Source organism: Schistocerca americana, chromosome 1 (genome assembly GCF_021461395.2).
Source record: "Schistocerca americana isolate TAMUIC-IGC-003095 chromosome 1, iqSchAmer2.1, whole genome shotgun sequence".
In the NCBI taxonomy this organism is placed as follows: Eukaryota; Metazoa; Arthropoda; class Insecta; order Orthoptera; family Acrididae; genus Schistocerca; species Schistocerca americana.
Window position 1 is genome coordinate 855,355,701 of NC_060119.1, and position 14,173 is coordinate 855,369,873.

The 14,173-nt window shown below is 39.4% G+C and overlaps 1 protein-coding gene across 2 annotated transcripts in view; it reads left to right on the top strand.

Moving 5' to 3' along the window:
- Positions 1-5,938: 5,938 nt before the first annotated feature.
- LOC124613556 (transmembrane and coiled-coil domain-containing protein 6) overlaps positions 5,939-14,173 on the top strand; it is a 60,789-nt gene continuing 52,554 nt past the window's right edge. Inside the window, exon 1 of one of the 2 annotated variants that reach the window (XM_047142280.1) lies at positions 5,939-6,393. In XM_047142280.1, the coding sequence (XP_046998236.1) occupies positions 6,168-6,393 (226 nt within the window). In that variant the 5' untranslated portion in view covers positions 5,939-6,167. Of the gene's footprint in view, positions 6,463-14,173 lie in introns of both variants that reach the window. The other variant, XM_047142274.1, reaches the window with a different exon arrangement.

Genomic DNA, 14,173 nt, shown 5'->3' on the forward strand with positions numbered 1-14,173 from the left:
GCCATATTATGTCACAGGACCTGCATTCGACATGGCAGATGCATCAACAGAGCCCATGCCTTCTGTGACATGATTCGCTGTGCGTTTCCCACCCTTTTGGCCACATAGCTCAGTATTATTGTTTGTGCCTTGGCGTGACCACAGCAAAGATGGAGGTCATTATCGGAAACAATCGAGAAGCCGTTCGTCTACCACTTCCTCCACGTCAGGGACTGACAAGCCTGCCATTTGCTGGTGCCACAGATGATTTGGGGACCACGCAAGGAAGTGTGCAATGCTTTGCTCACACCCAAATGCCAGCAGCAATCGAATATAGGCGTATCGATCGATTGCTGGGCGTCGTCTTGGCGTCGTCTGAGCAGAATTATCTCATAGATTCTGGTTCTGACTTATGTGTGTTCCCACACACGAACCTACACAGCAAGAAGCTGCGCAAACCATTCTGCTTGTCTGCCGCCAACAATTCAGCTGTATCAACATATGGAATGCTGCAAATCACCCTGGACCTCGGACTATGACGCGACCTTACGTGGGATTTCACAGTTGCAGAGTCAGGACTCATAATAGGCCCTAACTTTTTATCACATTATCAACATCATAACTATGACCGTCTTTACCAGCAAGTTTTCGAAAGAATGTCTTCGAATGTTTACACAGTCTGTGTCATCCCAGCATGCGATCTGCGATATGCCTCAACACAGATTGATCGTATGTAGAGAAATGAAGAAAGACTGCCATGAGTGGTCATGATGTTGCTTACAGTGTCAGCATTGAAAAGTCAGCTGGCACATACATGCACCAATCGGCAGCTACCCTGACACTACCATGCATTTCACTCACATGCATGTGGATGTTGCGTCACTACAACCAACTTCAAAAAGTCAGCGGTATCTGCTAACAATGATTGACCAATTCACCCACTGGCCAGATGCAGCACCTGTGGACAACATCTCCCCAGGAGCTTTGGTGCATGCTGCTGTGCTAAACTGGGTATCACATTTTGGCTGTTCTCTGCACAGTACAACAGATAGTGGCAAGCAGTACGAATCGGAATTGTTCACTAAGCTCACAGCACTCTGTGACATGAATCATCACAAAACAACCAGCAACCATGCAGTCAGCAATAGAATGATAGAGCATTAGCACTGAGCACTAAAAAACGCTCTGATGTACCACCTGCTGGGTAGGCAGAAGCTCAGCTGATGGTACTTCTTGGCTTGCAGAATGCATACATACCCATTCTAGACAGTTCATCTGTGGAACTGGTGTACTATTACTGCCTGACAAATTTGTAGGTGTAACTCCCCAGCCTGATGCAGACCCATCTATCTTCGTTGGTAGCCATAGAGATCATGCCATGAAGACCCAACCTCTATACCTGGCCAGGCATGAAACTGTTGCCACATTTGCCTACAAAGAGCTCGAAACTTGCACACACATGTTGCTGCCTACTAATGGCATCAAAACGGCCCTACAACCATCATACGCCAGGCAACATTTTGTCATCAAGAGGGGTGATCCCATCCTGCATGTCCTGGTCAACAGCAAACGCACAAGTGTTAGAATAAATGGGCTCAAGTCTGCATACGTTTTCAATGAGCTACCCGTCACTAATGCTAAACGGACACGGCATTCCACTTCATCTCGCCCAACCACAGGAACTCCAGCATCAGCACCCAGCCCAGCAGCAGCACCTCCTGTGCCAATACTGGCCACAAGGTAAGCTTCAGGAGAACAACAGACCACAAGATCTGGTTAATGCGTCTACTGCCCAGTGCACTTCCTGGATGGTGCTCTACCTTCACCTAAGGGACTGTTGTAGCAACTGTGCCTGCTACCAACAAAGTTCTGAGCAGTGCAGAGCACGAGTGTTTGATGCATGTGTTTGATTTCACACCATCAATTCATTTCCCGCACTAGCCATCATGAGCGCTGTGTTTTGCCATCATTACCACGTTTATTCTTTGTGTTTTGTGAGGTATTTGCTATATTTTCTCTGTGTCTTCGCTGTCAGAGAGCTGTCATCCATATTTGCTCATTGTGTAGCTCAGTTATGGATAAACCATCATGCTTATTCTCTCTGTCTCTCTCTGGCTCCTATACTTTCACTACATTTAATGAAGTACTGTAGTAGCTTGTTGACGGGAAGAATAAAGTTCCTTTCAGTCTCCATAACCTGTGGGAATTGTATGTTATTTATTCTAATCCAAGCATGCCGGCTAATGGCAGGAAGTGCAAAATGGCTAAACAGGAATGACTAAACGACGAATATAATGATTTAGAAGCATATTTCACTAGATGAAAGACAGAAGGTACAGTGTACAGGAAAATTAAGATCGCTTTGGAGACAACAGAATCAGCTATATGGATATCAAGATGGAATACAAGTTCTAAGGAAAGATGGAAAACTGAAAGGTGTAGGGAGTATATAGAAGCTCTATACAAGGGGGATGAACTTGAAGGCAATATTATAGAAACCGAAGAGGACTTGGATGAAGATGGGATGGGGGGTACAATGCTGTAAGAAGAATTTGAAAGAGCACTAGAAGACCTAAGTCAAAACAAGGCCTATGGAGTGGACGACGTTCTGTCAGAAGTACTGATAGCCTTGGGAGAACCAGCCATGACAGTACTCTTCCATCTGGTGTGCAAGATGCATGAGGCAGACGAAATACCCTCAGACTTCAAGAAGAATATAAGACTTCCAAAATACCCTAATATTTATGGACAAATATAATTCCAAAAAAAGAGGATGCTGAGGTATATGAATATTACCGAATTGTCAGCTTAATAACTCATGGCAGCAAAATACTGACACAAATTCTTTGCAGAAGAATGGAAAAATTGGTAGGAGTTCACTTCAGGGAAGATCAGTTTGGGTTCTGGAGAAATGTCAGAACACATGAGTCAATACTGACCCTGTAGCTTCTCTCAGAAGGCGGGTTAAGGAAAGGCAAACCTATGTTTATAGCATTTCTAGACTTAAAGAACCCTATTGACAGTGTTGACTGGAAATCTCTCTTTGAAATTCTGAAGATAGTGGAGGTAAAATATAGGGAGCGGAAAGCTATTTACGACTTGTACAGAGAGCAGATGGCAGTTGTAAGAGTCAAGTGGCAGGAAAGAAAAGTAGCAGTTGAGAAGGGAGTGTGATAGGGTTGTAGCTTATCACAGATCTTATCCTATCTGTACTTTGAACAGGCAGTACAGGAAACAAAACAAGTTTTGAAGTAAGAATTAAAGTTTGTGGAGAAAAATAAAAACTTTGAGGTTCGCTGATGACATTGTATAATTCTTTCAGACCAGGAAAAGCTGTTGAATGGAATGGATGGTGTCTTGGAAGAAGGATATAAGATGACTGTAAAAAAAAAAGAAAAACAAGGATAAAGGAATGTAGTCAAATTAATTCAAGTGATACTGATGGAATTAGATTAGGAAACGAGATGCAGCGTTCTGCTATTTGAACAGCAAAATAATATGATGGGCTAAGTAAGGATGATATAAAATGTAGACTGGAGATGGCAAGAGAAGCGTTTCTCTAGAAGGGAAATTTGTTAACATCGAATATAAATTTAAGGGTTTGTAAGTCTTTTCTGAAGTTATTTGTCTGGGATGTAGCCATGTTTGGAAGTGAAACATGGACGATGAACAGGTTGGAGAAGAAATAAATAGAAGCTTTTGAAATGTGATGAGTGCTACAGCAGAATACTGAAGATTAGATGGGTAGATCGCCATAAATAATGAGGATTTGGGGAACAGAATTCAGGCTAGAAGAAATTTGTGGCACAATATGGCTCAAATATGGCATCAAGCAATCACCAATTTGGTATTGGAGGGACAGGTGAGGGGTAAAAATTGTAGAGAGAGACCAAGAGATGAATAAAATAAACAGATTCAGAGGGATGTAAATTGTAGTAGTTTTTTGGAGACAAAGAGGCTGGCACAGGTCAGAGTAGCATGGAGAGCTGAATTAAGTTAGTCTTTGGACTGAAGACAATAACAACAACAACGACAGATGTCCGTTTTAGAATTTATTATTCTAGAGTAATGTATTCCTTCAGTCCTGACTGTTCAATGACGTACAGTTTGTAGTAAATGGTGATATACTCTACTTAGGCATTATCCAGCACTGGTACAACGCGTTTCCCTCGCTGTTCCGAGAATATGCCTTAACTACCAGCTATTCCGATTTCGTACAACCGGTCGATAGGTAGAGAACAGCCATGACGAGATATAGAAGATGACGGACTTGCTATTTGAGAATGAAAGATGAATTTTGGCAATGGTGCTCTTCGCCTCCTACTTCAGATGAATAAAATATAGTCAGAGATCCTACAAAAATCTGCATTGAATGCTCTAGTTGCTTTAAGGCGTAATTTGCAGATTAAATTAATACCTTCCTTGTCGCTTCAGTTGGCTTTCAATTTGTTACTGGTCACGGCTGTAAGTTGATCAGCGATCCATAGTGGGGCTCCTCTAAAAAAACACCTTTGCTTCCATGGAGGTAAGAATTCTTAAGCCCGGTCCACACGCAACGATCTGTCTGCGCAGACATCGGCGCAGATGTCTGTACATGCAAAAGATCGCTGCAAATGTGGTGTGTTCACACGACACTAACCCCAATCTACTACTCGCCCGCCATCTGTCGGTGTAGAAAAGAAATATCAGTGGCAAGCGACTACGCTCCCCGAAAACGTCAAAATTTAATTCAGTTATTTTGAAAAATAGAAATGGAGGAAGTTCTGTTGTGGTCTGTGTTCGCAACTTGTTTTGCAAAAAACATTCAGACCAACCGCAGGAAACAGAGAAAGCGGTCAAAATGGTGCAGACAGTGGCTGGTAAAGCGAAAGCAGTTTTGTCACGTAAATTTACTGCGAGAGTTGCAGGGCGAACCTGTTTTGTTTTACATAACCTCGTGTTCCATTTCCTCGCACATTGGCACTCCAATTTCATCTTCAATTGTACTCCTGCTTGGTCTTGGCGTTTCTTGATCACTAGGAAAGCCAAGTAGATCAAAATACCATAACGTTGGCTGATATATTGGATCTACTCCTACACCAGATCTTCTAGATTTCTGAACTTTGGATAACTCTTTTCGGTAAACAGTTCGCTGACAGACTAATTTACTTGACTTGCCTTCATGAACTCATCTTTCAGGAAAGCGTAAATAGCTTCACATGTGTTGGGTATTATTTCACTCAATGCTTGTTTCGATATTGCAGATGAAAATTCCAAATCATTGTAGCTCCTTCCTGTTGCTAGGAATCTTAATGCTACTGCCAGGCGTTCATGAGGAGAAATTTCCCTTCTCATACAAGTATTTTTCTCATAATATGAGGGGTTACATGCTTTAAGAGATAATTATAAGTTTCGACATCCATCCACAAATAATTTCGCCAGTTCGCAACGAAATTATTTTTTATTACCGTTTCTCTGTTTGCCGAGGCGCCAACTGCCCGCAATTTTTCAATTAGAGCATTGTATGCTGCTGTCTTTTTGTCTCGGTCACTATATTCTTTACTTTTAATCTTCCACAAACATGGGTGGTTTCTGTATATTTCAATGAATTCACTTACAAACTCTCGAGAACACTGACGAGTATCAGCCATTTTAAGGCCCTGTGCACACAAATAAAGACACTAGACTGAGCAAACAGCTGTTTCGCGCCAGATTTGCGACGATCTCCTGTCCACACGCTCCAACTTGTCTGCGCAGATGAGGTTTGAACCGACAGATTTGAGAGGTTTCGCTCAAACCTCCAACTCCAACTTCCAGGTTTGCACACACCTCAGGTTGGTGCAAATCTTCTGTTCACACGCAACGATCTGTCTGCGCAGATGTGATGTGCGCAGACATTTGCGCAGACAGATCGTTGCGTGTGGACGGGCCTTTACCTCCATGTTTGCTTCGATCACAGCGGTAGTTTTTATCTTTGATACAGCGTTGTTTTTGTTTATAGTATTTGGTATGTTTATTGTTTACTTTGGTGCGGTGTGTATGTTAATCGTGTGGAGTGGAACGCGATTTGCTAATTGACAGAAGATCACGAAAGAGACAGGAATTCGTATAATTACACGAATTTTAAACTGACGCAGAGTAAAATGATGTTCACGCTACCTTGTATTTTTTAAACATCGATTTTCGCAATTGTTTCATTTGCATTAATAATGGAAACAAGTACCACTATTATAAGAAGCAATCTAAGAGAACAAAGGATTCATGAAAGGGATGAGAGACGACAGGAAATTGTAAATCATCGACGAGCGCTGGGAGAGTTGAACTTAAGTGATCGAATCGTAAGCGCTACAGAAATCACGGATTTGGCGAATAAATTGAAATGCAAAAAGATAACGCTACAAGACATGAAGATTTTAAAACAGGCCCTTATACAAAGTGAGGACAATATACGTGCATTTTTAAATGTCAACGGCGCGCTTCATGCTCTAGTTCGTGAAGCATCCGGTAATTGACAATTATGTGTGTGTGTGTGTTTTTTTTTCTTTCTTTTCCAGAAACATCTGGCACGGTTTGCTGGATGCTTTTTTCTGTTGTAGTAAAACCCATTCCTTATTCCGGAACACTGCGCAGTTATTTCCTCGTTATAGGTCTACTCCTGAAGCCGTTTTACCATACTCACTCTAGCTGTGGATGGATACCCATAATCCTATAGTTAGGTCATTCAAAACTGACCTGAGAACGTTAGGCCCATTGGTTTCATCGTCACTTTATTCTTGTTCAAACATGTCTTCTGGGCAGCATCCGCCGCCTTATTTCCCAATCAAATTAGGCTTAGCCATTTGATTTTTCCCCAAATGCTAATTTTTTTTTTCACTTTTTAGCCGAGGTTAATTGGCAGGATAGTGAGCACTACACTCATGTCCCCATGTTTTAAAATCGTTAATAGCATTAGATTACCCTTTAACTGGCAATAAATTAAAGTTGACATGTTTAATTTACGTACGTTAATTCTATTTCTGTGTGTCAGTATGTTAACTTCAAACAGTATGTTGTAGATAGGTACGGGTTTTGTTTAATCATACAGTGGCTGTAAAGGCCGAGGCATCTAGGGTACCAGTATATCAGTAATGCTAACGCATTTATGTTACACCATCATGTGTAATGATATTTTTGTAGATACATGTTATTAGTAGGTAGTTCTGTAATAAATAAAATGTTTATACTTGTTTTACCCCCTGTGCACATTTTACCCTGAGCTTCCATAGACAAAGAGTATATATTCACAAGATGATACCCTTTGTTGATCCTAGTGAACAATGTGATCCATCGGCATATTCTTTGAAGTTTGCTTCTTTGAAGTTTGCTTGCATTTATAATGTTTTTGTTTGTATGTTTCTTTTTAAAATAATATATGTCATTTATGTGTTTGTTTGAAATATGTTGTTTGGTTCTTATTTTCAGTAGTGCTTGTTATTTATTTTGTTATGTATGTTGGTGTAGTATATAATGAAGTGTAAAATTTTGTAAAAACTGTTTCCATTATAGAGCTTGTTCCTAGCACTAGTGGTGTTAATCATGCTAGTTCACCTTCTCAAAAATGAGAGGAGGCGGGGGTTGACTGTGTCTTCTGGAACAGATTTAGAATATTGGTACCCATATTTCAGTCAGAACAGATTTTATAGTAGGACTGTGTAGGCTAGTGACAAAAAAGATTTGATTTTTTTTGTTGTTGAAATGACTGCTTGGAGAAAAGATGAGACGTCATTTGTGGCCATTTAATCATTGGATGTGACAGCTGTGTGAGTTATGATAACTAGTGGTGAGTTCATGTGGTGTTTTCTGTGCGAGCGTGTATGGGTCAAACAGGCAGTTGTGTTGTTTAAAGTCTGGTGTTTGCTTGTCATGAGATTTCTGTTAGCAGGAAATCTGTGACTGATTGGTTTAATTTTTGTATTGTTGCAGTTTGTAACGTGAACAGAATAGTTGATGGGGAGGGGACTATTGTTGGAGTAGGCCTAAATGAATCTTGTTTTGGGAGTGTTAAATATTGCAAGGGTAAGTCAATGTCATTGTTTCGAGTTTTTGATGCTGTTTCAAGTAAGAGGATGACCTAGTATTAAACATAATTGAGAAATGGGATACAGTCATTGTTTTAAATATTGGTAAAAAAAACACCGAGGAGGGAGCTATTATTTATTGTGATGTATATATGAGAGTCGTTCAATAAGTAATGCCCCACATTTTTTTTTTTTTCTCTTAGCATATTTGTTTTTAAAAGTCAGAATTTGGTGACAATATACATCAGCATGTCTTGTCCATGTCCTATATTTGTACGTAGTCTCAATCACGTTCTGTGGCCATACTCCAACACTGTGGAAGAGCATGTATTCCCTGGTGGTAAAAGCTCTTGTCCTGTAGACATAGCCATGTTTTCATTGCATGACTGATAGTCTAGTTGTTTTCCAAGTGTTTTTCCCATAGAGAATCTTTAAGCGCCAACAATTAAGATGAAATGACCTTTCTTTGAATCTTGTGGCCCACTGTGAGCATTCGTGGAACCCATCGTGAGCACCTCTTCAAATACCCGACAGTCTCCAAAGCTGACCGACAACTGTAGAGCTAATTATTTAGTTGTGATGTGCTGGTTGGCACAAATTATGGCACCCACACTATTCAGAATGTCTGGGGCAGTGGCTGATGATGGATCTCCGTTTCTGCATTTCCTGAGGCTGTAACTTTCTTGACCCATAGTCCAACTGTACTCCTATAAACTGCAGCATCGCCATACACTGCACACAAGTGTTTATGGGTGTTCACCGTGATTTCTTTTTCTACACACAAGAATTCAATAACAGCATGCCACTTGTAATGTGAGTCGTATGTAGATGCCATTTTGACGCTGTACTACAGGTCTGTTATCTGCCAGAATGGTTAGAAACTTCACTAGCATGCAGAATAAACATCAGATGTGGAGCACCAACAAGGACGTTTGTCTATGTATATTATTGGTTCTTTTTTTTTTTTTTTTTTTTTTTTTTAATGTGGGTCATTACTTATTGAACAACCCTTGTATATGAGTGGTGTCTGTTCTGTCAGACATATCCAGCAGAATAGACATCATGTGTGATGATGCAGCTGGAACAGACATGGAACTGTAGGAAGGAGAAAAAAAGAGAATGACCGGTGGGAAATTGTGATGGCTAGCTGCAGAGGGCATTGTGATAATGCTATGGCGAAAGTTCAAAGTTTGTGCCATACCAGGCCTTGAACCCGGATTTAGTGCTTCTTATGAGTTGTTGCCATAACCAGTTTGACCATCTGTATATCATCCCTGACCAACTCAAATTTCCAACTTATTGCACACAGCAATGCAGCATCCTTGTGTGTTGAACTCTCTATTAGCAAATTCTGATTCTCATAGAAGTTTGGATGATATTTATCCATTTGCACTGATACAAATGTGGGGGAGCTGGACATGTCTGACAGAGCAGACACCTCTAAGATATATACATTTCTGAAAAAGAGGTAATCGTTCCTCAATGGTTGTTTGAGTGTGAATTCATAAATATTTTCTGAGTTCCTACGGGAAACAGAATTTGCGAGTGGAAAGTTTAATGGACGAGGCATGCTGCATTGCATTGTGCGATTAGGTTGAAAATTTGAGTCAATCAGGGACTGTGTCCGATTTGCTGAAGTGGTTAAGGCAGCTGCTCATGAGAAGCATTAAATCTGGGTTCAAGTTGAAGCCTGCCCAAATCTTCAGCTTCCACCGTTACATTACCACAATACCATTTGTGGCTAGTTGTCATCCCCCCCTCCCCCCTTTGCTCCATTTCCTTCCCCTTCCTACATTTCATATTTACATTTCTTCTGATGTAGAGGCCTTCTGTTGTAGGATTTACTCTATTCATTGTTGGGTAGAATTTAAAAGTTTTAAATCTAGGTTATGCTCTGATACTGTAGGTGGATGTTTCTTTACATGTGCAAGAGCTGCGGGAAGGGGCTGTACATTGCAGTTGTATTTGAAGAAGTATGTATGGACAGTGAATATGTCGTTGAATCTTTTCTGAAGGTTAGGTTTTTTTTGTGTGTTTTTTGTTATGAATGGGTTGTTAATGCATGATTATTTGTGACTTGAGTTTGTGATAGTTATTATGCGTATTCTTATGTTTATATGCATGTGCGGCCAGCTCTGCCTTCACGGATTTGTTATTTTTTTTTCATATTAGTATTTCTATTTTATTTGTGATGTTTAGTATTTATTTTTGCTTCTTTTAATTTTTGTTTGGTTTGGGCCTCTCTTTCTCATAAAGTGCAGATTTCTTTAATTATGAGTGGAGTCAACTGTATATTTTATATTAATTGTTGCTACTTACTTTTCTGTTTGTAGAATGGGTTGGTTGTTCATATTGCATGGTTTACTGTACCTGCTCAAGATATACCATAATTAATTCCGAATATTGAAGCCGATGAAAGTGTGCAACAATAGAAGCAAAAATGTTTCTGTAAATATGGAATCAAGTTTGCATCTAATTGAGCTGAAATTTCACCTGTGGCCTACAGGGTAAAGAAATATTTGGTATTTTAAAATGATCTTCTTAGCTTTGATCAAGTATGTTTCAGAAATGGGGGTAGGTGGAAATGTGTGGTTTGTGGCATAATGTTCATGCACACGTAAAGCTTTAGTAGTTGTTGAACAAAGTTCAGTTTGTGCACTATCTGTAACATGCAGGATATTGCAATTAGTCCTCCAAAGTAGTACATTCAGTCAACGATTTAACAATTGCAAATTTCAGGGAAAGCCTACAGCAGATAGACTGGGATGAGGTGTACCATGAACCTGATGCCAATTTAAAATATAATTTATTTCATGACATTTTTGTAAATGCATTTGAAAACTGCTTCCCCAAGAAAATAGTTAAATATACTCGTAAGAAACCTTGTAACAAACCATGGCTTACTAAGGGTATAAAAATATCTTGTAACCGGAAAAGGGAAATGTATCTGACAGCAAGAAAGAGTAGTGACCCGGAAACTATCAAAAATTATAAAAACTACTGTGTTATATTAAGAAAAGTTATTAAAAAATCCAGGAGTATGTGTATCATGTCTGAAATCAGCAACTCTGATAATAAAATTAAAACAATTTGGAATATTATTAAAAGAGAAACAGGTCAACCAAGAGCAGAGGAAGACAGTATTACCATAAAATTGAATGAAAACTTTACGAACAAAAAGTCAGAAGTTGAAAATATTTTTAATAATCATTTTCTAAATGTTGTGGATATAGTAGGATCCAGGTGTTCATTAGAAGATGCTAGGCTGTTAATGGAAGAGGCCATACCTATGCAATTTGATACAATTGAAATCTCACCCACTTCTCCCTCTGAAATTAGGAAAATAATAAACTTGCTTAAAAGCAAAAACTCACATGGAATTGATGGCATTTCCAGCAAAATACTAAAAGCTTGTTCTCAACAGATAAGTAAGATTCTCAGCCACCTGTGTAATAGCTCTCTGGAACAGGGCATTTTCCCTGATAGACTGAAATATGCTATTGTTATACCTTTGCATAAAAAGGGGGATAGATCTGATGTCAACAATTACCGTCCAATCTCCCTTCTAACAGCTTTATCCAAAATTTTTGAGAAAGTAATGTATTCAAGAGTAGCTTCACATATCTGTAAAAATGAAGTACTAACAAAATGTCAGTTTGGTTTCCAGAAAGGTTTTTCAACAGAAAATGCCATATATGCTTTCACCAGTCAAATTTTGAATGATCTGAATAACCGAACACCACCCATTGGGATTTTTTGTGATTTCTCAAAGGCTTTTGATTGTGTAAATCATGAAATTCTGCTAGACAAGCTCAAGTATTGTGGCATGAGTGGGACAGTGCACAAATGGTTTAATTCGTACCTAACTGGAAGAGTGCAGAAAGTTGAAATAAGTAGTTCTCGTAACATGCAAAGATCAGCACATTCCTCAAACTGGGGAACTATCAAGAATGGGGTTCCACAAGGGTCAGTCTTGGGTCCTTTGTTGTTCTTATTATATATTAATGACTTGCCATTCTATATTCATGAAGAGGCAAAGTTAGTTCTCTTTGCTGATGATACAAGTATAGTAATTACGCCTGACAAACAAGAATTAACTGATGAAATTGTCAATACTGTCTTTCAGAAAATTACTAAGTGGTTCCTTGTAAATGGACTCTCACTGAATTTTGATAAGACACAGTACATACAGTTCCGTACAGTGAATGGTATGACGCCATTAATAAATATAGACCTTAATCAGAAGCATATAGCTAAGGTAGAATATTCCAAATTTTTAGGTGTGTCCATTGATGAGAGATTAAATTGGAAGAAACACATTGATGATCTGCTGAAACGTTTGAGTTCAGCTACTTATGCAATAAGGGTCATTGCAAATTTTGGTGATAAACATCTTAGTAAATTAGCTTACTACGCCTATTTTCACTCATTGCTTTCATATGGCATCATATTTTGGGGTAATTCATCACTGAGGAATAAAGTATTTATTGCACAAAAGCGTGTAATCAGAATAATAGCTGGAGTCCACCCAAGATCATCCTGCAGACATTTATTTAAGGATCTAGGGATATTCACACTAGCTTCTCAGTATATATATTCTCTTATGAAATTTGTTATTAACAACCAAACCCAATTCAAAAGTAATAGCAGTGTGCATAACTACAATACTAGGAGAAAGGATGATCTTCACTATTCAAGATTAAATCTAACTTTGGCACAGAAAGGGGTGAATTATACTGGCACTAAAGTCTTTGGTCACTTACCAAATAGTATCAAAAGTCTGACAGATAACCAACAAGTATTTAAGAAGAAATTAAAAGAATTTCTGAATGACAACTCCTTCTACTCCATAGAGGAATTTTTAGATATAAATTAAGGAAAAAAAGAAAAAAATATTTAAAAAAATAAAAAAATTAAAAAAAATGTTGTTATATTAACTTAAGTATGTTGTTAAATTAACCTAATTATGTCATGTATTGGAAAATTTAACTCGTTCCACATCATTACGAAATATCGTATTCATGATCCATGGAACTAGTATTAATCTAATCTAATCTAATCTAGTATTCCAGTTCCTCTCATGCTTGGCCTAGCATGGCCTCCTTAACCTATGCAGTTACTGCTGTTTTGTGAGTTCTTGCAGGTCCTGCACTATGGTCTTCTAGTTAGCATCCTTCAGAAAGCCCTAAAGCAAAAAATGTAATGAAATTATGTTTGGTGACCTTGGTGGTCATGAAATGAGTCCTTCACTGTTGGCGTCCATGAAATGGGTCCTCCTCTGCCAGGCCAGCAACCTGGAAATGTTGCGAAAAGCCTTCCTGATGATCAAGGCCCAGTGTATAGGGCCACCACTCTGCTGCAGCATGATGTCAGGTTATAGTTCTTCAACCCGTGGAAATGCAAACAGTTCCAACATGTCCAGATAAACAGTCAAGTTTATTCAAGCCTCTGCAGTGAAACTACATGTTTGCCGTTGGACTGTCTCTCACAATTTCCCTGCTGAAGTATCCTCATAGCCACGCACTGTGTCAGTTCACGTTCACGGACACACTAAAGCGAGCTTTGTCTATAAACATGATCTTTATGATGTAGTCTGGGTCATTGCCAATGTGTCTCAGAATCTCAATTGCAGATGCTTTGTGCTTTGACCTGACGTCAGGTTGAAACACATGCAGCAGTTGCACATTGTAAGCATGAAACTACAGTCTCTTATGTAGCACCCTGTGCACTGTGGTTGGTGGTAGCTGCAGCTGTCAGGATGCCTGGCTGATTGGTTCTGTTGGACTCCAGATGAATGTCTGTTGCACCCATATCACATTTGCAAGCATTCGTGCTTGGATGCCCAGAACCTGACCTCTTCATGAGGTTTCTGTGAACCTCGTGTTCCACTGTCTGATGGCCAAATGTCATATCGGTGTGCTTCTGTAATGTGTCCAGAAGTTCCATGGATCTGGGTGACAGATTTGGTCTCCATCAACCATTCCACACACTGTGCCATCTGCTTGGGGGGAGGGGGGGGGGGACACATGACCATTTTCATTATAAAAATACCATCCCCATTTGTGAAATGTACATTATTGAAGTTGTAAATATTTTGGAAGATAGGTTTCTGTGAACCTCGTGTTCCACTGCCTGATGGCCAAATGTCATATTGGTGT